The sequence below is a fragment of the Geosmithia morbida genome, assembly GCF_012550715.1.
Source record: "Geosmithia morbida isolate 1262 chromosome Unknown scaffold_3, whole genome shotgun sequence".
Classification (NCBI taxonomy): Eukaryota; Fungi; Ascomycota; class Sordariomycetes; order Hypocreales; family Bionectriaceae; genus Geosmithia; species Geosmithia morbida.
In genome coordinates, this window is record NW_023336190.1 from 736,578 (window position 1) to 760,067 (window position 23,490).

Here is a 23,490-nt window from a genome sequence, read left to right on the forward strand (position 1 = left end):
CATGGCTTCCCAACCACCAGGAAAGCAGCCGTTACCCCCTAGTAGGCCCACCACCTACTACTTTGCATATGGGAGTAACCTGCACCTCAGGCAGATGAAGCGTCGATGTCCCGATAGCAAGTATATCGGGCGGGCTAGGCTGCTTAACCACCGCTGGCAAATCAATCAGCGTGGGTATGCGAACGTCGTGGCTGCTCATGGACATTGGGTCGACGGTCTTGTGTATGAAATCAACGCCGTCGACGAGGCCAAACTCGATATCAACGAGGGCGTCTCAAAGAATGCGTACATAAAACGTCGTATGGATGTTCACCTGCACCGGGCCCCAAATGTGCTGTATCGTCGTCCGACCTCATGGATTGTCGATAGTGGCGGACCTGGTAAAGTCCTACGTCAGGCAAACAACAAGTCTACTACGGCTGCTACTGCCGCTGGCGGCAGTAACAGCAACGACAACAACGACAACCATAACAACGACAACAATAGCAACGACAACAATAGCAGCAGCAATAACAACAACAACAACAACAGCAGCAGCAGCAGCAGCAGCAGCAGCAGCAGCAAGAAGAAGAAGAATGCCAACATTTCCCATCATTGGGTTCAGAAAGTCCTCGTATACATCAGCATCAACCATGTCGAGGACAGTTCTCCAAAGGCCGAGTACATCAACCGCATCAACCTGGGAATCGCCGACGCCAGGGCCCTCGGTGTAGACGAAGACTACATCACAAACTGCATACGTCCATTCATCCCCGCTCCCGCAAAATCCCAGGACCAGCTGGCTGTGCCGGGTGGCGGCGTAAGGAGAAAGACTGGCTCGCCTCGTGGCCAGAAGCGCACAGTCTCTCCGAGGAGCGGCGATCATTCCCCTGCTCGGGCAGAGTCATCAGCACCATCACCAAACCGCCAGGAAAGGCGGTCACCTTCAGCAATTCGGGAAGAAAACAACCCGTCAAGAAAGAGGCGTGTTGTACCCGACGAGAACAATCCTCCCACCCTGCCGCCTCGCCCTTCACGGAAGTACCATGGCGAAGCGCTCATTGTCGTGGAGGAGGGCTTGTTTTCACACTAGTCTTTCATGAACAAGGGAGAGCGAGACAGTGAAACAAGATTGGGAAAGAGATGGGGCAGGAATATTCAAGATTGAGAAGCTAGTCAAGGGTTATTTTGCTGTACAAGGAGGAAGAACAGGACAAGAAAAGAATACAAGGTCGCATGCATGTACTGGGGGGGGGGGGGACAGACTAATTAAAACAGTCGACAACAACATGTCCAGTCTCTTAAGAGGACACAACACGCTCATGTTCGCGACAAAGACAACTCCACCTCTCCATCTCTCGTCACTTCTTCCGGCCGGACGTCGTCCCGATGGATCCCGATCCCGATTTTGCTACCACACACGTCAGGGTCATTAGAACATCACCGAGGCCCAGAATGACTTACTTCTCGTCGCCGTCGGCCGAGTCGGCGTCTCTCGACCCGTCTGAGCCGAGCCCTCCCACAACCAACCAAGCACCGTTGGCTTCACGGCCACCTCGACGTCGCCGCCAAACACGAGCACCGTCGGCCTGCAGATGGCCTTGATGGGCATCTTCTTCCCTGCCTCCAGCCTCTCGACAAAGAGGCCGGGGGCGACGTCGAACAGATACGACACCTTTTGCCTGGATGGCGAGTTTGGTGTCGTGCCCGTCAGGTCCAGCGGCATGCCGCCGCTGGCGAGGTTGAGGCATTCGTAGACTTCGAGCCGACTGTTTGCCCCTCTGGCGGGCCACTTGAGAGAGTAGATGCTTGGGGCCAGGTGAAGCTGGTGGGCGAGGTCTGCGGCGGGCTCGATAATGGCTCGTCGCAGTGAGCTCTGGAGATCGGCCGCCGTCATCTTGGGCACCACCACGGCGAGGAGGGTGGCGAGGTCTTCGGAAACCAAGGTCACGTATCTGGTTCGCCTAGTTTTGAATGACTGTCGACTAGTCAATGCTGTAAGGGTCTCGCTTCTCCATTCTCTGCACTGCCCAGCATCTGTAGTTTCCATCACGATCCGCCATCATCACTCTCATGTTAGCCCGGGGTTGCATATCGTTATTATTATGTGTGTGGAGAAGGGGGCTATTTAGAGGAAGAGGAAGGGGTGGGACGGAAAAAAAAAATAAGATGATTATTTACCTCGAGGTAGGCGTGACATGGACAGCTCCAATTCATTTAGGAAGGTTAAGGTGGCGTCGCCTTCGTAGTCGTCCAACGGACTGTAGAATGACTTGGAGAAGAATACTAGGCTGAGGTAATTCATGACAACGGCCGTGACGTGGTAAATGTCTGACTGGTCGATGTGCATGCCGCGTCGCGCGGCCTCCCTCATGAACGAAGTGAGTCGTGTCGCTCCCGCTGTGGATGGCGCCCGCGCCCTAAGCTTCCCGACGTCCAGATCATCCAGAATCGGCTTCATCCGATTCTCGACCCATCGCTGCACATTGCTGCACAGGCCTCGGAAGCCCTCCACCGCCTCCGTCTCGGTCACGTCCTTGCGCGTCGGCTGGAGCCGGAATATCTGGTCCCTCGCATCCGACAGCTTCTTGCCCTTGGCCCTGGCCTGACCCCGCGCCTCGGCCAGCTGCTCCTGTGTGCTGGCCAGCTCCCGCTTCAGTTCCTCCACCTTAGCCGCCAGCTCCCTATTCGTCGCCTCCTGAGCCTCGAGCTCCTGTTGTCGCGAGTCGAGGACGTTTTCTGTGAACTGGCGCAGGCGGATCTCGTCTTCCAGCCTCTGTTCTATGCTGCTTGATGCTGATGGCGAAGAAGCGGCGGCATTTGTGTCTTCGTGGATCCTGGATTCGTCTTGGCCGATGGTGTCGTCGGGGTGTTCTGGAACTGGGAGCGTACCCAGGGCAAAATTATCGGCGATCTTCAATAGAGCCTCCATAGTCATTTTCCCCCCTCTCTTCTTTTCCCCTCTTTCTTTCTTCCTTTCTGTCTGTCTGTCTGTCGGCCAGCTGATATATGAATCTGTATTTTATTTTTCTTGACGACGAGGACGGGGATGAGGATGACAATGATGGTGGCGATGATGACATGTGGCAGTAATAATCCGACCGAGACGATGATGGTCAAGTTGTCGGAGGGGAATACAGCAGCAAGCCCCAGGCCGCGGACGATGGTGGTCTGGGACGTTGACTGGAGGGAAGTGCTATTGGTGCGGGAGCCAAGTGACCAAGGCCGGCGACTTTCTGTGATACGCTCATGACGTCTCGGGTTGCAGCCTCACCTAGCACTTAGCTCACTTATTTCCCCCTCCCCCTTGGTCTCTTCCAGCGCCAGGGCTCGGCGGTCTAAAGGCACTTAAGGCGTCCAGCTATAGGCTGCAGGCTCCGGCGTTACTGTCGTACTTGTTTGTGCACTTGTGTGCGCGTGCTGTGTGAATTGTGTGCGTGTGCGTGCGTGTGTGTCGGTCAGCAATGCCCAAGCCGCCCAACTCCACCGTTGGCCCGTACGCTGCAAAGTGACCTGCATGAAGGCCCAACGGGAGGCCAGGATTTGTCGCGTGTTTCCTCGTGGGATGACCAGTCGTGCTTGGCCACTCGCTACGAGTACTGCCTGTACTGCTCCGTTCTGTACCTGGCCAATTTCGAAATGAAGCCGCCATTGCAAATTCGACAATAAACAACGGCACCCTACCGTCTCGTCGACAACACCGATTCGATTCTCGGCAGACACAAATGCTCCAAGAGTCACGGGATAGCAAGGTGATAGGGCCCTGAAAGCGCGTGCGAATTAAAGTGACTGTTCGAGTTGCGATTCCAGGTATGGCTTACTCTGCATAACAGATGTCAGCTAACCCAGACTCTCTATCGGATGACTCCACGGCTTGAAGACAACCACAGAATCGACACTGCTATTAACAAACAAACCTTCCTGGGGTTTGTGTGGGAACAATGCTCTGGAACAGTAGCAGCGCGGAAAGCGACAATTCAAAGCACGAGTACGAGGAGGGTGAGATGAAGGATCGGAGGATCATCGTGTCCATAGATTTCGGCACAACCTACTCTGGCATTGCTTGGGCCGAAACAAGCAGGGTAAGGACACAGGGTATGCCGCTTCGCGATCGAACATGGGGATGCTGACTTGGAGCAAAGCCGGACGTCCAGCACGTCATCTCGAACTGGCCGGCCACCACATCCTTCAGGAACAGCGCCAAGGTTCCGACAGAGCTGCGCAGGGTGGCGTCTGGGTGGCAATGGGGCTTCCAGATACCAGAAGGTGCAAAGAGGATCCGTTTCTTTAAGCTGTAAGTGCCGGAGAGCAGCTTACCCCGCAGATGTCCGGTGTGTGGTCCGTCCGAGGAATCTCATATATATCTTGCCTTATAGGAAGCTAGACGATTCTAGTGGACAGAGTAGGGATGGGGAGACCCCGGAGGAGTTGACGAAGGTATACCTCTCCTGTCTTCACGAGCACTTCATCAGCGTGCTGGAGAAGCGGCTATCGCCAGGCGTTGTCAGATCGACGCCCATGGACTTTGTCGTCACCGTTCCCGCTATCTGGTCCAATGCAGCAAAGGAAGCAACAGAGAGGGCGGCAGCGATGGCGGGATTTTGTGGAAATCAAAGGATCCAGCTGATTACTGAGCCAGTACAGTTCCACGTCCCCGTATAGTACAAGGCAATACAAGCTGACAGCTCGCAGGAAGCCGCAGCGCTGTGCACCCTGAAGAATCTCAGCCCATCGACCTTACAGCTCGGGCGAAAATTTGTCGTGTGCGACGCCGGAGGAGGAACGGTCGACCTGATCACCTACGAGGTCACCGAGGTGGGAAAACTTGAGCTAAAAGAGGTTACCGAGGGTACTGGCGGGCAGTGTGGTTCCTCTATGCTGAACAAGAGGTTTCGCCGACACCTGAAGCAGACCCACGGAGACAAGTACTGGACTGATGACAGGTTGGTGTTTGCCCTCAATGAGTTTGAAACGGTACGTGGTGCCCCCCAGGAACCAAGAAAACGCTTTGAAATGGCGCATGCATGCTCAGAATCCCATGTAGTTTAAGAAGAGCTTTTCGCCCAAAGGGGAGCCGATGACCCTCAAGGTCGAGCCTAGCCTGGGAATAAAGCGTAATCGATACACCATGCCCCAGGAGGACATGAAGAACATGATTTTCGACCCTATCATGAGGGACATCATATGCCTGATCAAGGAGCAGCTGTCCATGGCCGGAGAAGAGGTGACTGCCGTTGTTCTGGTGGGCGGATTCGGTCAAAGCCGCTACCTCCGGTCCAAGGTGCGAGAGGCCATCGCTTCTGGGACTCAGGTTCTTCAACCCGAGAATGGCTGGACGGCCGTCGTCAAGGGCGCTGCTATCCACGGACTTGCCCAGTACGGTCCGGGAACGGCCACGGTGGGGATCGCCTCTCGAGTTGCTCGACGATCATACGGCACCTGTCTTTTGGCCAAGTACGACATGTTGAGGCACGACCCGAGAGAAGCGTAAGTCCTGAGCACATTAGGCGCCTTTGCGAACGGAACTGTTAACAACCATACAAGGTACTGGTCGTCCAAGGAAGAGGAGATGGTCGTGAACGAGATGCTATGGTTCATACGCAAGGTGTGTCCACCCTTCCCCCCCCCCCTTTTCACCCATCGGCACGGTTACCATTCTCGGCTAATGCAGATGACGAATGGCAGGGCGAGTCATACCCAGAAGGAAAGCCATCCACCATCGAGTATCAGTGCGACATCCCCGTATCAGGCTATGGACATGAGCCGCAGACCGAGATCGAGATATTCTGCAACGACGATGCCGAGCCTCCCGTTCATGTGGACGCTGCCACCCGGAGTATCGCAACGCTCTCGCTCGACATGAACAAGGTCTCTGACTCGGTCAAGCGGGAGTCTTGCATCACGCGCATGGGCTACCACCGATACTACTCCCTTGAAGGGGCGATTGAGGCTAGATATGGGTCGGCAAAGATCACATACGCGGTCAAGCTTGGGGGTATGCAGTTCCAGTATTTCCTCAATTTTCTGGCCGCCGCTAACAATCATGTAGGAGTGACCCACGACATGGTCACAGTTCGATACGAAAACTAGATCCATAGAGCACAATGGGGCATGTGAGGAGGCAGATACAAGCATCAAGCATCAAGCTGTTGACGACACTTAAAAAAAATAAAATATAGTGTAGGTAAAACAGAACAATGTTCAACAGTGTTTTTCGTCATGAGGAGTTGGCAATAGGGTCAGAAGAAATTACCTGGAGGCCCTGCCAGGCATCGGTGACATCAACTTCAATCACAATCTCTGTTTTTTTTTTTTGGGGGGGGGGGGGGGGAGAGAGAGGAGGGCTTATTGGATTGGGAAGAAGAGATAAGAGCACCACAAGTCGATACATTCAACCATATAAACAAGATGAGAGGGGTAAAAGCATTAAATAGGGGGGGGGGGGGGGGGGGGGTTTTGGTGATAAGAATACTAAGCGTGAAAAGTGCGGCCGTATTATAACCTGCCCGAAATCCACTTCAGAACCAGGCATCACTTAAATGCCTGGCACTTAAACGCCTGGCACTTAAACGCCTGGTCATGTGATTTCGCGTTACCCCTCGTCACCCCGGAGCGTCGCGTGTTCACTCAGTGAATGTCGCTAGTGAATTTCTGAATCTTTAACCTGATCTGGGCCTACAGCAGACTGTTTGAGAATAAGGTCCGCGGACCACGATGCCGAGACGACAATGGCAAATGCCTCAGCGACCAGAGGTTTCGATGCCGGCCTTGCCAATGGCGCCCCTCCTCCGTCCACGTTAGCTGCCCAGCTGGTGGAGGACATCTCGCCTTCGACGAAATCCTCTCGATCAGACGAAAATGCCGAGCTCAAAAGCCATTTTTGCACGATACAGCGTGTCAAGGACAATCCGGACCTCCTCAAGACCCCCGAAGAAAGGATAGAACATAACCACATGCTCATCTATGTCTACACCCGCGCCGTCCTCGAAAATGTCAAACTCGATGATCCATTCCTAGACCGAATCCACGTCCGAGCCGAAGTCTTGAAAGCTATTAATTTTTTGAGGTTTACAGTAAAAGAGACCCCATCTGTTCTCACGTACCGCACAAATGGGGAAGGGTTTCTCTTCCGGGGGCAAGAGCCGTTGTGGATCTGGCTGCTACCCCAATTGCTTCGCATGCTGGGGCATCCCCAATGCCTGGAGCTACAGGGTTCCATCGAAGGCTTTTTGCAGTACATATTCCTTGTGGTTTCTCGAAGCGAGGCCCTTCGTGAGATGATTCCATCTCTGGGTCTGTACCACAGAGCTTCGTTGACTGGTGAGTCACACTCGTCCAAGAACTTCGCCAGCCACGCCTGCTAACCTGAATAGGCCTCCTCGACCACCTACAAGACGCATCGCTCCCACCTTCACACAAGGATGCGGCATCGGAAATCACGCTCCCTCCAACGCTTGCGCTGGCCCAAATACTCGGCCCCGATTGGGCACACACAACCCGATATACTGCATATACCGTCCCACGAACATTTCAAGCTCTGAGGCAAGCATATAGCTTGGCCAGGGTCCTGGCATATCCGGTTACGTCGAATGATCCGTCCTTCTCCGCTGTCCCTTGGCCGGAAACGGGTGGTTGGCTCTTGGATGCGCTCATGGACCTCCGGCTCGTCCAGAAACGATGGGAGGCAAGCTCCCTAGGCCAGCCCATGTTCGTCATCGAGATGTTGCAGGATATATTGAATGGTACTGCTAGCTGCGGAGAAATCTCTGGCCGTACCAGAGAGAAAGCATACACACAACTCATCATGGTATGCAGTGATTTGATCTCGTCTCCAGAGTATCTTGTTATGACAGATGAACCAGGAGATCGCGCTCGGCGCCTTTTTTGCAAAGCTCTCCTTTCAATCGCACAGGGATCTCTCAATAGTAGGTCAGTTGGTCGTCTGGCCGAGTCCAGGCTGGTAAACGAGCTTTCCCTGTTGTCGTTGCAATATCCTACCGTAAGCGAGAATACGGACATCTGGGTAAGCTCCCGCTTTTCCTTGTTGTCATACGACGGTGCATTTGATCTGACATGACTATAGCGATGTGCGAAGCTGCTCGAGCGAACCATCCATAAAGAGTCTCCTCATACTCCCGAAGGATCTCACCAACTCTACGAATTCCAGGATGAGCAAGTATCCAAATGGGCCGACATGGCTGACCTGAACCCTGGAGATAAATATCAACCGCGCCACCTGTCAAAGAAGACAAAGCTTTCTTCCTCAGGGATCGATGTGAGGAACCTCGTACAGGAGATTTACCGCGCTCTACAGGTCAATGTTTCCATCGAAGAGGATGACCCCGGCGTCTTCCAAGAAAGATTTCTGTGAGTTTAGTCCGCGTCAAAACATTCAAGCCATGCTAATGTAATTTAGCGGAGCGTTCGGAGGTGTAGATGAAGCTTCTCAATGCTTTGCTCTTGGGACATTGTCACGGGGGTTCTGTGTTGTTGACGAAACAGTGTCCACGGCTCTGCCATCACCCAAATCGTTCCGGAGCCCAGGTTGCTCGATATGTAGCCTTACGGGAGGCGGCGCACCTGCCAAGCCGTCGGGCAATACGTATAAAGGCGTTTGGTATGACACATTTTCGAACCTTGTTCGGTCTCCGGCGTTCTTGGATTCGAGGAGGACAAGAATTGTTGCAATGCAAGCGCTCAAAACCATGGTCCTCCACTGCGAAACCCCAGATTTCCTCAGCCTGGAGACCTCAGGTGCCGGACAGTGGTGCATCCAATCGTTGAGCAGCTCGGTTCGGGAGCTTCGAATAGCAGCTGGAAGGACCCTCATGGCATTCCTGATCCCCAATCCCGCAACCCAAAAGAAGCCTACGATTCCCTGTGAGCTGTTTGCACGGAACCGCCAAAATGTGATTGCTCTCCTGAAATCCATTTCGGAAAAACAGAACCCACGTTTGACAGAGACCTGCATCATGACATGGGGTCAGCTCGGTCGTGTTGTGAAGGAAGACGAACTCAACTTGGTCCTAATACAACTTCTCGAATATCTGGGAGATAGCAACAATGTGGTGTCGGCATTTGCATTCAACGAAATCCTCAAGCTCTCCGAGAGCTTCGGGACGACTCCAAGGCGACTGCTGGATCCGTATTGGAGAAACCTGGCTTACCTTGTCACGAGAGACATGGTCCGACGACCTCAAAGGAGTCGCGCGGTGGCAGAACTGCTGCAGCTTTCTGTCAATGAACTCTTACTCTTGATCCAGGCTCACGCACTCCCGTGGCTGGTCTTGTACAAGAAGAAAGATATCATCCAGAAGATTGCAGAAGCTCGCCAAGAAAGCGAGAGTTGGCGCCCTCTTATGGACAGCATGAACTTGGCCACTACCCTATCCAGGCTGCTCGTGCAAGAGACCGAGGACCTCGAAGGGTTTGCTAAGTCATGCCTAGTCGAAATATCACCTCATTTCGAGGCGCAGCCCTTGTCGGAACTGCTACGCTCGGAACCTGTGCTCACCATCTTGGAACTACTCAAAGCGGCAGGAGATGCGGACACTTCACGAAAGGCACCTGTGAGTTCATATAACCTGACTGTACACCTAGTCTTGATCATCACCTACTGACACGTATTATATAGCCACGGAGAGCGTTGCAAACAATGGCGGCCCTGGTGGCCACTAATAGCAAAGAAAAGAACAGAAAAGGGAACGTCATCGGTCGCTTCTTGCAGCCATATCTCTTGGGATTGATGGCTCGATTCACCGATGTCATCAGCGACTCCATGTCCACCAACCCGCCAATTATGGAGCAACGTCGGTGTATTCTCGCTATGGACGAGATGATCAGGCTGTGTCACGGGTACTCGAGGATCGCCCGGCCGCAGGTTTGTCAATCTCCCCTGTCCATCGTGACCGGATCTAACATGATAACGATAGATTTCTGCTTGCTTAATGTCAGCCCTTCCACAAGATTCCCTAAGGGGGGAAGCATTTGTTTGCTGGTCATCAATGATCACTAATCTCGAGGAAGAAGACGTAGAAGCTCTTCTCGAAACAACGTTCTTCATTGTCCATCGTTACTGGACATCTCTGGACACAGCCGGGACCGGCGTCGTCGACAAAATGATGCGCTTCCTTCTGAGTAGCTACGAACCTTCGTTGACGAGGTACATAACCAAGCTGCCATCGCTCTGCGGCCTCAGCGGTTTGGAGGATGTTGAGGCAAAGCTGAATGGTCTCCGACCTGCACTTGCCCCCGAGACAGCCTTTGACATCTTCGCTCAACGCATCCGCCACGATAGCTCCGGAGTCGTTCACTTGGCACTATCGGAGCTTGTTCCGTATTTGAAAGCTAACCAATCTGCCCTCTACGCGTCTGTCATCAGCCAACGTCCAGACTCAGCCATTACCACCCTCCTTCGGGCCCTTCTCGACTGTACCTCTAAGTACAACGGTATCCAACCCGATATATCGAGGCTCTGTATGGAGTGCCTCGGGCTTGTCGGCTGTCTTGATTCGAACCAAGTTGAAACTGTTCGTGAACAGCGGTCCATCGTTATCCTCAGTAACTTTGAGGTGCCTGAAGAGGGCACGGACTTTAGTCTTTTTGTCCTGGAAGAAGTACTTGTCCCTGCGTTCCTGTCTGCCACGGATACACGTATCCAAGGCTTTCTCTCCTACGCGATGCAGGAGCTTCTCGACCGTTGTGATGTCAAGGCGGCGTGCGCCATGCAGAACACGGGTATGCTCGGAGGTAATGATATTTACCGCAAATGGACCTCGATGCCCGAGACTGTAAGGGAGGTTCTGACTCCTTTTCTCTCTTCGAGATATGTGCTTGCGCCTCTGCCCCCCGTTAATGTGGAATATCCTATTTTCGTTCCGGGGAAGCCATATGCCAACTGGTTGAGGTCTCTCGTGATAGACCTTCTCCGCAAAGGTCAGAATCCGGTTGCAGACATGATCTTCGAGCCTCTCACACGCGTTATCAGAGTCAAGGACCTCTCACCTGCCGAGTTTCTGCTTCCATATCTTCTCTTGCATGTCCTTCTCGGGAAGAGGAGCACTGAGGACGAGAAGCGAGCCGTCTTGGCGGAGATTGAGCGAATCCTGGCTCATCGGCCAGCGGATGATGCGCCATATGCAGAGAAGGAGGATAAAAAGCGATACTACCACGTAGGTTCACTAGGATATGTGCTGCATAATATCATGGGCTGGCAGCTAACCTGTCGTTCACAGTCGGTATTTCGGGTTCTCGATTATGCGATGAGATGGGTGCAACACAAGCGGGCAGCGAGCAGACTGTCACCCGCCGACAAGGTCAATGTAGAAAGCATACAGAACGTCTTGGACTCTATCAACCCGGATCAGATAGCACAATGTGCTATTGACTGCAACGACTATGCTCGAGCGCTCTTCCATCTGGAGCATCATGCTCAAAACATGGAGCACCAGAAAGGAGAACCGGGTGAGCGGACCGAGCTGTTGCAGAAGCTGCAGGACATCTATGCAAACATTGACGAACCAGACGGGCTGGAGGGCATATCTGCCCATCTCCCCGCCCTGGATATCAAACAACAGATTCTGAGCCACAAGAAAGCAGGCCGTTGGACAGCAGCACAGACTTGGTATGAGATGCAGCTGGCAGAAAAGCCTGAAAATCCAGAGGTGCAGCTAGAACTTCTTCATTGCCTCAAACAGGCCGGACAGCATGGTGAGTCCTTTACCTCTCTCAGCTTCGTATTGGTACCAAATGCTGACTTTTACCGTGTCTAGACGTCTTACTGAACCATGTCGACGGTATACGGATCAACAGTTCAAACGTCAACAAGATTACCCCGTTCGCCGTCGAAGCTGCCTGGGTCACGAGCCGTTGGGAAAGCCTAGAGAAGTTCACGAGCCGTTTCAACGGTAGCGTGACCCAGGACTTTAACATATCAATCGCTTCTATATTCCAGTCTCTTCGCAGGCACTGCGACGGCGAGGAGCTGAGTCAGTTGATCGCCGACATAAGGGAAAACATCGCGACCTCGATGAATACCTCCGCAACAGCCTCACTACAGTCCGCACACGAGCAGCTATTAAAGTGTCATGTGTTAACGGACTTGGAGTTTATCGTCGGCGCAAAAGCCGAGGACGAGGCTGAGCACAGGAAGGTGATGGAGCTACTGGAAGGACGCCTGAACCTTCTTGGTGCCTACTCAAACGACAAGCAGTACATTCTCGGAATTCGCAGAGCAGCCATGGAGGTTACGAAGTGAGTATCCCCTCTCCACCACCGCTCTCCAGCTAGCAATAGCCATTTCCGCTGTGGAGCCAATATTGACCCGAAACAGATCCAAGTTCTCTGACACGGATATATCTGCCTTGTGGCTGTCCAGTGCTAGACTGGCGCGCAAGACAAACCTGCTCCACCAGTCGTTCAACGCAGTCCTCCACGCGTCCAAACTTGACGAGGATGCGGCAACGATTGAGAATGCAAAACTCCTCTGGAGGGATAATCATCACAGGAAGGCCATCCAGATTCTACAGGGTGCCATTGAGCGCAACAAGTTCATGACACAGACTGGCGCGACCGGAGCTTCTTCGAGTGTATCTAGCACCACCAAGCTCACCTCCGACCAGAAGCTGCTCACGGCACGAGCACAACTTCTTCTGGCAAAATGGCTTGATGCAGCCGGGCAGACGCATGCTACCGCCCTACGCGAAAAGTACCAGCAGCCGCCAAAGACGATGGCCATGTGGGAAAAGGGCCACTACTATCTCGGACGTCACTACAAGAAAGTCCTTGAGGCAGAAAAGCCCCTTCCTAGCGATGACCAGACGGACAATTACGTGACGGGAGAGATAGCGCGGCTAGTCATCGAAAATTACCTCAGATCACTTAACAACGGCACCAAATACCTGTACCAGACCTTGCCAAGAATCCTGACGCTCTGGCTCGACACTGGCGCGCAGGTCGACAAGCCCCCGGATGGCAAGATGTCGCTGACACGCGAGCTTCAGCGGCGTCGGCTGGAGCAGCTGAACCTGCTGCATGCATTCCTGGACAAGTACATCCACAGACTCCCGGCATACGTGTTCTACACTGCTCTGCCCCAGATCGTGGCCCGAATTGCACACCCGAATCAGAACGTCTTCCAGCGGCTGACGCAAATCATCGTCAAGGTTGTCGAGGCCTATCCGCGACAGGCGTTGTGGAGCTTGATCGGGATCATGACGACGCGTCAAGTATCGGAGCGCAAGGCGCGCGGTACGCAGATCCTGCAGACGCTGCGGAACGGATCAAAAAATGTGGAGGGCGCATCCTTTGATGTCAAAGGTCTGATAAGGATGGTGGAGAAGCTGGCGGGCCAGCTTCTCGGGGCGTGCCACAATGGCGACTTCCAAGGAAACAAGACGGTGCATGCGAGCCTCACGAGGGATCTCCGGTTCAATCACAAGTGCACGCCCTGCCCTCTGGTCGTGCCGGCGGAGAGCCTCCTGACGGCCACGCTTCCAGCGGTATCGCAGAACAAGAAGAGGCACAAGGCCTTCTCGAGCGACGTGGTGACGATCGACTGCTTCCTGGACGACGTGCTGGTCCTCAGCTCTCTTGCCAAGCCTCGGCGTCTGACGGCAAGGGGAACGGACGGCAAGAACTACATGCTCCTCATCAAGCCCAAGGATGATCTCCGCACAGACCAGCGCCTCATGGAGTTCAACAGCATGATCAACCGGTCCCTCAAACGCGACGCCGAGTCCAGCCGGAGACAGCTGTATATTCGCACGTACGCCGTGACGCCGCTGAATGAAGAGTGCGGTATCATCGAATGGGTCCCCGGGATCAAGACGATCCGCGACATCCTGCTGAACCTGTACTCGTCACGCAAGATCTATCCAGACTACATGACGCTGAAGCAGCTCATGGAGGAGGCGTCCGTGTCGGAGAGCCGGATCCGGATCTTCACCGACGACGTCATGGGGAGGTTCCCGCCTGTGCTCCAGCTGTGGTTCATGCATCAGTTCCCCAATCCGGCGGCGTGGTTCGCGGCGCGGCTGCGGTACACGAGGTCGTGCGCGGTCATGTCGATGGTGGGGACAATCCTGGGGCTGGGCGACCGGCACGGCGAGAATGTCAACCTGGAGGAGGGTAACGGCGGTGTCTTCCACGTCGACTTCAACTGCCTGTTCGACAAGGGCCTCACATTCGCCAAACCGGAGCGCGTGCCGTTCCGGCTGACGAACAACATGGTGGCGGCCATGGGCGTGCACGGCTACGAGGGCCCATTCCGCAAGTCGTCGGAGCTGACGTTGAGCATCCTGCGGCAGCAGGAGGAGACGCTCATGACCATCCTCGAGTCCTTCATCTACGACCCCACGCTGGACCTGCAAAAGGACAAGAGGGCCTCGCGTAAGGCCGATAGCAGTGGCGTCAAGCTGCAGCCGCAGAGCGTCGTGGACAGCATCAAGAGAAAAGTGTCTGGCCTGCTGCCTAATGAGACCATTCCCCTCGGCGTCGAGGGCCAGGTGGACGAGCTCATCAAGCAGGCGGTGGATCCGAGGAACCTGACGGCCATGTATATCGGATGGTGTCCATTTCTGTAATCTCTGGGTGGTGGCGGCGGCGGTGGTGGCTAAATGGAGTTGGGTACATTTGAATGATGACCTTGTCTTTTTTTCCGTCTCTTCTTCCGTTTCTCCTTCGTTCTGCTCTTCTTCTCTTTAATTTTTTTTTTTGAGGCATGTACTGGTATATAGAGGGGGGGACAAAGGGAAGGTGGGTTGGCTCATACATGTGCATATAGACGGTAAATCACAAGGGTTCCAAGAGAGAGAGAGAGAGAGAGAGAGAGAAATGTATTTCCTACCAAGTTAATGAGAATGAAGTAATTTTACCATGATAATCATGAGCAATTGTAGCAGCCAGGTGGGGATGGGCGTTCATCTCACGTACTAGACTACGACTATGCGGCTTACCCTGTGCATTATTAGGCTTCAAGGTCATGCCAGATTACATCAAAGATGCGATGAAGCCAAGGAAAGTCGTTGGGCAAAGGGTAGATCGGTAGTGGCGCGGGAGAATGAGGGCGGAAGATGAGCGGAGGAGTCATTATATGTAGCTGAGGGTGTGATGATGGATGCTCATTCACATGCGACCTGTATGTCGCCCGATGTAATATTATTATTATTACTACGGTTCGATGTTGCCGCCCAACACGCCCCGTAGGAGATTTCAATATCTAGAATTTCTTAGCCCTTTATCTTTCTCTGTTTCCTCAGACCAATGCAGTTATCCTGACGTTTGATTCAACGATTAAACATTACATTATTGATTGTCGTCATCTAATGACCATGGAAAGTCTCCATGATCAAATTACCCCCCCCCCCCCCAAAAAAAAAGAATAATTGGGGCGTTTGCAAAAATCGTGACTTACGCGCAACACGCAGCAGCGGCAGGAGCTCCCCCCCCCCTTCCCTCCTTCCCCCCCAACACGAAAACGCGTGACTGTCTGTTGGTCTCTCCCTCTTTGACTGCCTGCCCTTTCTTCCCGTTCTCAACTCGCTATTGCTACAAGATCCTTACACGTCCAACACACTGACGTTGCATGTGATATTTCCCGTATCCAGTGTCATTCTAATCTGTTCCATCATCATTTTCCTTATCAGGCGTGTCTTTTCTCCCCCGACATAAGCTCCTCGAGCTTTGCGCTTTCGTACGGTTCTACATTCGCAGCCTAAGCTGCGCCCCACGACGTCATTCATAATAATACTGTCTCACGTTTGAAGTGCGTGTGCGCCCGCCAAATCTGAGATGCCCGAATATCGCATTGGTAAGTAACGGTGTTCCCTGTGCTCCCTAGATTGAAGCTATCTACTAGAGGATATCTATCATCGTTCTAGCTTGGTCTTCTTGCTCTCTCTCCTTTCTGTCTAGTCCCCCCCTGCCCGAGTCTAGTGTGCTGATACAGATGAGTCTGCAGAGATCTCGCCCAACAACCGTGCAGGTTGCAATGAGACGGCTTGCAAAAAGAATAAAGAAAAGATCGCCAAGGGCTCTCTCCGCTGGGGCACATGGGTAGAGATTGCGTCGCTGGACCGCGCGAGCTGGCAGTGGAGGCATTGGTAAGCGTTCCTTCCGCACGGATCTTGATATCACGCTGCTACATCCTGTTCGTCACTGATGCTCACATGAATCGCGGCAGGGGATGCGTTTCCGGCGCCGTGGTGGCTACGGCTCAAGAGTTGGCTGCACAGCCCGACGGGGGCTACGATTTCGATGCCATTGATGGCTACGACGAGCTCAGGTAGGTTCAATGCTCTATCGAGGGGGGAGGACAGAGAGAGAGAAAAGCCGTGTTTGGCGGATGCTGACATGTGCCTTACCACACAGCAATCAACCCGAGGTGCAAGCCAAGATCAGGCGTGCCATTGAGCAGGGCCACATCGATCTGGAGGATTTCAAAGGCGTATGAGCACCCTACCCCTTCTGTCCCATTTCTTGTCAGCGGGAATTGGCCTCAGACTCATCGCCTACCCAGAGACTGACATGTGCGACATCAGGACCCCGAGAAGTGCAAGCCTGGCGAAAAGGGCCTCTGGTTGAGCAAGAAGGAGAGGGAAGCCAAGGAGGCGCGGGAGGCAGAGGAAGAGGAGGAGGAGGAGCAGGACGCCCCCCCCACAAAGGCCAAGCGCAGCCGCAAGGTCCAGGACTATGAGGAGGATGAGCAACCCAAGGCCAAGAAATCTCGCAAGACGGCTTCCGGCAAATCTGCTACAGCTACCAAGGAGAAGGAGGCGGCTCCTGCCAAACCTGCGCGTGGTCGTAAACTAGTGGGTAAGAAGGCAGAGGAGGAGTCGGAGGATGAGCGGAAAGAGGAGGAAGAGGAGTCCGAAGAGGATAAGAAGAAGAAGGAGAAGAAGAAGAAGGAGAAGAAGGAGAAGGAGAAGAAGGAGAAGGAGAAGAAGAAGTTGCCTACTGCCCCGAAAAAGCGCACGTCGTCGGCAGCAAAGGCGAGGGTGGAGGAGGAAGAAGCTGAAGAGGCCGAGGAGGTTGAGGGGGAGAAGCCCAAGCCAGTCAAGAAGGGCAAGCGTGGTGCCTCCAAGGCAAAGGATGCTGAGCCGGAAGCGGAGCCAGAACCCAAGTCGCCAGCTGAGAGGCCCGCCAAGGGTCGCCGTGGCCGTCCCAGCAAGTCTTGAGGCTCTAGTGCTCGTACCTTTCTTTATACGCTCACGGAGCTCGAAGATGGTGGCTATTACGCATCGCCACATTTCGAGGTCTCATCTTGGTCTCATTTACATCAGATTTTGGTCTGTCACATTCTGGGGGAAGTTGGCTCTGACCAATTGTTATAATTCTAATGTGTTTGCAAAGATATTATTTCATTTTCAGCTCGTTGTTCTTGGCTCCTGGAAATTATCATGCACGACTCTGGAGACGTAGGTTAAAAAAAAAGGATGAAGGTATGAAACGAAAGAAGATGGAGGAGGAACAAAAGGAAGACAAAGGCTCGAGCGCGTGGATTATGAGGTGAGTGTCACTCGTATTATACAATATACCATATCAATAGGAGCCCGTGTTCTCCCCAGTTCGGCTGGTGGAGAGATATACCTGCTTTGAGCGGCGGAAATGTCGGACCTTTCTGAAAACATGGCATGGAGATGCCACAGGGACGAACCTGTCTGGAAGCATATGCACGGTGCAGCGTTGCCGAGTTCGCTGGTACTACGACTATGGATGGTGATTCCTACGACTAGCACTGATAGAATGGAGCAAACCCACGCTGCAGTCTGCCCAAGTACCACTATTAGTTTTCTCCTGCAGAAAGAGGCTGAGTGGAGCGAGGATAGATGGAGTTTCAAAAACCTAAAGGGCCGAGTTGCAGTTACCCCACCAACCCTCCATGACGATGTAGAATGCGTGCGACGCTGCCACGGACGCTTTGGGCTTTCTGATTAAACGGATCTACCCCAACATCCATCCTCCAAGTACTTACCCCTCCTCTTGCGAACATGTCCATAGCCGTCCTCGCATTACACCTCCCAAGTATCGCGCCCCTCCATCATGGAAAACATAGCGTATCCTCCGTCATTATCCAACGACTCCACGTCTCTTGGCACATCATCCCGTCCAGATGGCGGTCCGCGTGATAGGCCGTAGGCTAGCACCTTTTGGACGGTTATATCCTCGAGGGCTACGTGGCACCTCGTGGCGATGACGGTTGGGATTTCTGCTAGTAGGGAAAGGAGACGGGAGGAGTGCATACCTTGGGTTTTTCTGTGGTTTGGCAAATGGTTGGATGAAGGAGGTAGGAGAGGTTGAGATATTTCGCGGCAAGTCACTGTTCGGCGCCGTGAAAAGGGGTCACCGATATCACGGTGACAAATATCACGCATAGCCGTGCGCCACCTCGTTCACTCGTGACGTGAGGAGATATACTTCGTGGACTTTCGATTGGTACATGTAAGGTACGTGCACAAGGAGGAATCAGAGACACGCTGAAAGAAACAGAATTCAGATTCGAAGGTGGCAGTAATGGTGGCTATTCGTTGAGGCTCTCTGTACATGTAGCTGGAGGAACCTCAAGTCTGCCCACAAGGCCATCCCTGTATACACGTAACCATCCACGACCGCTGCTCTGGTTTTCCAATGTACGATGACCCCGTTGCTCCGACCGGATTTCGTTGGCGGCTTCGTTCTTCTCCTGCGCGGCCTTGGCCTCGGCCAGCCGCTCCAGCTCGTCCGCCAAAACTTGCGACACCTTGGCCTCGACAGACAGTCTCCTAGATGGGACGACCCTCCCATCCAGGTAAAAGTGGATTGAGAGGCCAGATCCCTTTCATGTCCGCAGTCTTCTTGAGATCGACGCTCCCGTGGAAAGCGTCGGGGACATGAAGCGTCTTATGCGGCCGACCTCTAGTATGTAAGTATTGGTTAGCTGCAGTGTCCTGCGTGTCATGTAACTTGGAGTTTCTGCCACTCGGGTACTTACACGAGCTCGACATTAGGCAGCCTCTCCAGCCTTCGCTGGAGGTGAGGACCAGTCTTTCCAAGCTGCTCATCGTACTCGGCGCCAGACCCATTGGATAGATGGCCGTCGGGACATGGAGGACTGTCTAGATGGAGCGGTGGATGGTCCCACGGTGTCAGGACGTCTGTGCCGCGGCGGAGTGGACGTGAGGGAAGAAGAAAGAAAAGGGTTGAGCATCAGACGGTTCGAGCGAGACAATGCTACGGTCTGAGAGGCTATGTGACACTTGACGATGGTCGCGTAGATTCACGCATGCATTCATGAGCGCATTTACGCGTGCGGTGAAGCATACGCTACAGATGCCGGGGCAAGCACTGCTTGCTTAGAGAGAAGTTAAGGTAGAGGGGAAGTAACCCTTTAGCCTCGTCCTTTATGTGACGATGAACGCTATAATATAAGACTATATGGCGACCTCGACCTAGGAGGGCATCCGACGCACGCTTAGCATCGGAGGCCTAACTCCCTATGAACTTGGGAGTGCTCTGAGTGCTCTTTGTGACGCTATATAGGCAAGGCACCTAAGCCTGCGGGCGGCGTTATTCATGTGTTATCCGGGCCTTAGAAGCTAGGAGGAAGTCTCTTGATGATACTAATATTGCACAAGAAGAGCTATAGAAAGGCAATGAGCTCATCGAGGCTGCCAAAATGAGTTGGCAGCGGCGGGGGGGGGGGGGGGGGGTTGGGGGGGGGGCGGGGATTTCAGGCTCGTCGTCGTCTATAATGATGCTAATGTTAGAGGAAGGAAAAGAAGTAACGAAAGGTGAGGATGTCTAACGCAGTCAATAGGAGGAGGTGGATAAATCAATTTAAAGCGGACCTTAAAAAAAAATATTTTCAGTGCGGATAGGGGTATGTTTTAGTGCGAATAGGGAGACTCTACCTGCTCGGGGGCGCTGGAACCTGTCGCCTCCGGTGCCCAAAAACAGGCCCCTGGGCAGCGTCACACACACTTACAATGGAACTGGAGATTCACGACGTTGATGATGAGGGAAACCGCGCCGACGGCACAGCCACCGTAAGCGACCTGGAAAAAGTGAGGACCCGTGCATCGTCCAGGAGGTCGAGAGGCACCCGAGGCAGCCATGGACTTGGCAGCGACGCCGATGAGACGTACCCGGAAGGCGGCGCCCAGGCGTGGATCGTCGTCCTGGGATCGTGGTTCGCACTGCTGTCGTCGTTGGGCCTGATGAACACCATTGCCCTTTTCCAGGCCTATGTGCTGGACCATCAGCTCCGCGGGCACAGCGAGGGCACCGTCGGCTGGGTGTTCTCCATCTATACATTCCTCGTCTTCTTCTGCGGCATCTACATCGGACCCGTGTTTGACAAGTATGGCCCGCGATGGCTCATAGTGGCCGGAACCGCCTTCACCGTCGGCGGTGTCGTCTCTTTGAGTTTCTGCACGAGTGAGAATCCCTCCTCTCCCCCCTTCTCCTCCTCGCCGACCTCTGGAAGGCGAGAGGGGCAGTGAAACCACCCCCCTCCCGCCCTCCGGCGGGTGCGGTGTCAGCTGACGATTTCCGAACCTAGAACTATGGCATTTCATCCTCTCATTCGGCGTCTTGTGTGGGATAGGCTCGTCCCTGTTATTCACCCCCAGCATCGCCTCCCTGGGCCACTGGTTCAAGGCACGACGGGGACTGGCGACTGGGCTGGCCAGCACGGGCGGTGGTGTCGGCGGCGTCGTCTTCCCGCTGATGCAGACGGCGCTGTTTGGCCGCGTGGGCTACATGTGGACGACGCTGGTCCTGGCGCTCATCTGCCTCGTGGGGTGCATCGCCGGCCTGGCGCTGGTGCGGTCGCGGCTCCCGCCCTCGGTGGACGCTTCGACGCGCCCCGACTTTCGCATCTTTCGGCAGAAGACGTTCCTCCTCACAACTCTGGGGCTCTTCACCCTCGAGTTCGCCCTGTTCGTGCCCCTGACCTTCATCTCCACCTACGCCGTGCACCAGGGCTTCTCGCAGTCCTTCGCCTTCCACCTGATACCCATCCTCAACGCCGGCTCTATCGTCGGCCGAGCCCTGCCCGGCTACTACGCCGACGTCATCGGGCCCTTCAACACCTGTATCGGCTCCATCCTGCTCTCCATCGTGTCCTGCCTGTGCGTCTGGCTGCCATCCGGGTCCAGCCCCGCCGGGCTCATCGTCTTCGCCGTCCTCTTCGGCTTCGCATCGGGCAACGGCGTCTCCATCTCCCCCGTGTGCATCGGCAGGCTGTGCCACACCAACGAGTACGGTCGCTACTACGCCACAGCCTACACGATCGTCTCTTTCGCGACCCTCATCGGCATTCCCATCGCCGGAAACATTGTCCAGGCAGACGGCGGCGATTATCAGGGCCTTATAATCTTCACCGGCGCCCTCTACGCCGTCTCTCTCTGCTTCTTCGTGTGGGCCAAGTGCTCTGCCCTGGGATGGGCAAAGTGGGCAGTTGCCTACTAATTCACTTCTCGTGGGTCCCACCTCCTCTATTATCCAGAGCCGTCTATGCTGGGTTCAAACCCCGTCTTCTTCACTTCGTCTGCCGCAGCATGGCTTAGAAAAGAAAACGAGAAGAAACAAAAGGCAAAGACCGGTACCCGGGAACCAAGGAAACTAGAGGAAAAGTAACGCTCTCTCCCGGAACTATCTTTATTGCATCCTGGTTCTGAATCAGACAAGAACAATAGTATCCACCGTCTACATGGATACAGACTGACACGACGACACGATATCCGCTATTGCCCATAATGAAGTGAACGCATATACATATATAAATATATGATTGTCTTTTCAACGCCTGCATAGATCTATCTAGTCTTACATCAAATTAAAAAAATAAAAATAAAAATAAAACAGGCAACTCAACCAGAAGAAGAAAAACGCCCAAACATGTCTGGATATATGCATATGATATTCTCTGTTCCCTCTATTTCTTTGAAGGCAGTATTTGCTCCGTGACAATTGCCCAAAACTTTTATTCCTCTCAGCCATGTCCCACGCACTTGTTGATCCGTCTTTCCAAGTAATGTATTTCTGAGCCGCATTTCTTTCTTGGCAAGTATATTGGGTATATAGGCCCATTACTGGCCTCCCTGGTTCTGTATGTGCTGGTCATGCAGCTCCTTGACGGCGGGAATGATGAGGGACTCGAGCTCCATGAGAGGTTCACCGGAGGGAATGTGACCCTCGTGGAGGCGACGGACGTCCTCATCGCTCCAGTCGCCGCTCTTGCTGGGGACGCGTAGCCAGCGGTCTTTGCGGCCGGGACTGACAAAGACCACCTCCCACTTGCGAGTAGGCAGTAGGTTGCCAATGACTAGGTGGTGCTGGTAGCGAGCTAGACTGGTGCGGGCCTTGTGGACGAGGATGGACGGGTCCGTCTCGAGCTTGTACGAGGTTATCATACCCTGGGGTGCCCAGCCATCGACGAGGTTCTTGAGGAACTTGGGTACAGGGTCGAGGTCGATGACGAGCCGTTTGGAGCGGGGCACAGTCGGAGCGCCGTCAAAGTTGTCAAATTCCTCCTCGTCCTTGGAGGAAGAACCGGCAGTAGCGGTGGCGGCGGCGATGCTTGTGTTCTCGGCCGCGTTGGTCGATTGGATCTTGTGCTCGGACATGCGGTCGGGGGGCACGAAGAAGTCGGAAACGGCGGCGGCGAGGTACAGCAGGCTCCTGGGACCGAGGGGCGCCATGAGGCGCGATAGAGCCCGCAGCTCGTGCAGATAGTCACCGATGGTGACGAAGGGGATGGTGAGGAGCAACTTTTCGCTGCGGGTACGGCGGTAAGACCGGAGCACGTCGGACATGTTGGCGGCGACGTCGGAGCGGGGCCGCACGCCCCCCTGGCCGTCTTCCTCGAGGAAGTCGAGGAAACCGCCGGTCGTGGCGTGGGAGAAGTGCCGCGCGTAGGGGACCAGGCTGAACTCGCGATGCAGAAAGATGACGGCGTAGCCCGCCGAGAGGAAGTACTCTGCGCTCGTGGCGCCGCGTGTGCCGGCGCTGAAGTTGTCGATGAAGCGCACCGTCTGCTTCTCCAGCGGCACCGTCGTGCCACCCGACGTCACCAGCACCACACGTCGGTCCGACGCAGCGTGGGCATCAATGAACTCTCTGGCCTGCGCGAGGTGCGCTTCCAAATGCCGCGGGGGCGGGTTGGTAGAGAAGTAGGCGTGCTCCTCCTCGGCCAACGATGTCATTGTGGTGTTGGTGGTGGTGGTGGTGGTGGGAGAGGTGTATGAGGGGTTGTAGATCCAGGTGGTGATGATGAGGGGTCGATTAAGTGCCAATGACGAATTATCAAGGCGGGGTGGGAAAAAAAAATTTGTCAAAAATTAACAAGCTTCGATGCCGTTGCCGATGCGATACGGAGGGGAAAATGAACGTAGGAAAGAGAGGGAGAAAGAGACGAAGAGAAGCGACATTGTCTTACCAAGTCAGACTTGAGCCATTTCGTCCCCGTGGCCCTGTGCTCATAAATACGAAGCAGCTCTTGTCCCGGGGAGGGGGGGGGGGGGGGGGGGGGGG

At 54.3% G+C, this 23,490-nt stretch overlaps 7 protein-coding genes across 7 annotated transcripts; 5 read left to right on the plus strand and 2 right to left on the minus strand.

The window, feature by feature from the left end:
• Position 1: 1 nt before the first annotated feature.
• On the plus strand, positions 2-1,072 carry GMORB2_5166 (uncharacterized protein; the record flags this gene model as incomplete). The annotated part of the gene is made up of 1 exon (XM_035467140.1): positions 2-1,072. One exon carries the CDS (start codon positions 2-4, stop codon positions 1,070-1,072), a length of 1,071 nt encoding a protein of 356 aa, XP_035323152.1.
• Positions 1,073-1,411: 339 nt separating this feature from the next.
• GMORB2_5167 (uncharacterized protein) lies at positions 1,412-2,911 on the minus strand (the record flags this gene model as incomplete). The annotated part of the gene is made up of 2 exons (XM_035467141.1): positions 1,412-1,599; positions 2,161-2,911. The coding sequence occupies 2 exons, from the start codon at positions 2,909-2,911 to the stop codon at positions 1,412-1,414; spliced, it is 939 nt and encodes a 312-aa protein (XP_035323153.1).
• A 1,009-nt stretch (positions 2,912-3,920) lies between these two features.
• On the plus strand, positions 3,921-6,069 carry GMORB2_5168 (Molecular chaperone DnaK (HSP70); the record flags this gene model as incomplete). Its single annotated transcript, XM_035467142.1, has 8 exons — positions 3,921-4,061; positions 4,122-4,273; positions 4,356-4,617; positions 4,672-4,953; positions 5,024-5,466; positions 5,524-5,584; positions 5,665-5,974; positions 6,029-6,069. The coding sequence occupies 8 exons, from the start codon at positions 3,921-3,923 to the stop codon at positions 6,067-6,069; spliced, it is 1,692 nt and encodes a 563-aa protein (XP_035323154.1).
• A 638-nt stretch (positions 6,070-6,707) lies between these two features.
• On the plus strand, positions 6,708-14,561 carry GMORB2_5169 (serine/threonine-protein kinase ATR; the record flags this gene model as incomplete). Its single annotated transcript, XM_035467143.1, has 9 exons — positions 6,708-7,299; positions 7,353-7,786; positions 8,063-8,346; positions 8,396-9,548; positions 9,614-9,859; positions 9,912-11,150; positions 11,214-11,688; positions 11,751-12,231; positions 12,311-14,561. 9 exons carry the CDS (start codon positions 6,708-6,710, stop codon positions 14,559-14,561), a joined length of 7,155 nt encoding a protein of 2,384 aa, XP_035323155.1.
• A 1,207-nt stretch (positions 14,562-15,768) lies between these two features.
• GMORB2_5170 (Poly(ADP-ribose) polymerase and DNA-Ligase Zn-finger region) lies at positions 15,769-17,153 on the plus strand (the record flags this gene model as incomplete). Its single annotated transcript, XM_035467144.1, has 5 exons — positions 15,769-15,787; positions 15,926-16,079; positions 16,160-16,261; positions 16,348-16,423; positions 16,518-17,153. The coding sequence occupies 5 exons, from the start codon at positions 15,769-15,771 to the stop codon at positions 17,151-17,153; spliced, it is 987 nt and encodes a 328-aa protein (XP_035323156.1).
• A 2,787-nt stretch (positions 17,154-19,940) lies between these two features.
• GMORB2_5171 (Major Facilitator Superfamily) lies at positions 19,941-21,426 on the plus strand (the record flags this gene model as incomplete). The annotated part of the gene is made up of 2 exons (XM_035467145.1): positions 19,941-20,391; positions 20,516-21,426. 2 exons carry the CDS (start codon positions 19,941-19,943, stop codon positions 21,424-21,426), a joined length of 1,362 nt encoding a protein of 453 aa, XP_035323157.1.
• A 620-nt stretch (positions 21,427-22,046) lies between these two features.
• Positions 22,047-23,162, minus strand: GMORB2_5172 (phosphopantothenate---cysteine ligase (ATP); the record flags this gene model as incomplete). Its single annotated transcript, XM_035467146.1, has 1 exon — positions 22,047-23,162. The coding sequence occupies one exon, from the start codon at positions 23,160-23,162 to the stop codon at positions 22,047-22,049; it is 1,116 nt and encodes a 371-aa protein (XP_035323158.1).
• Positions 23,163-23,490: the final 328 nt, after the last annotated feature.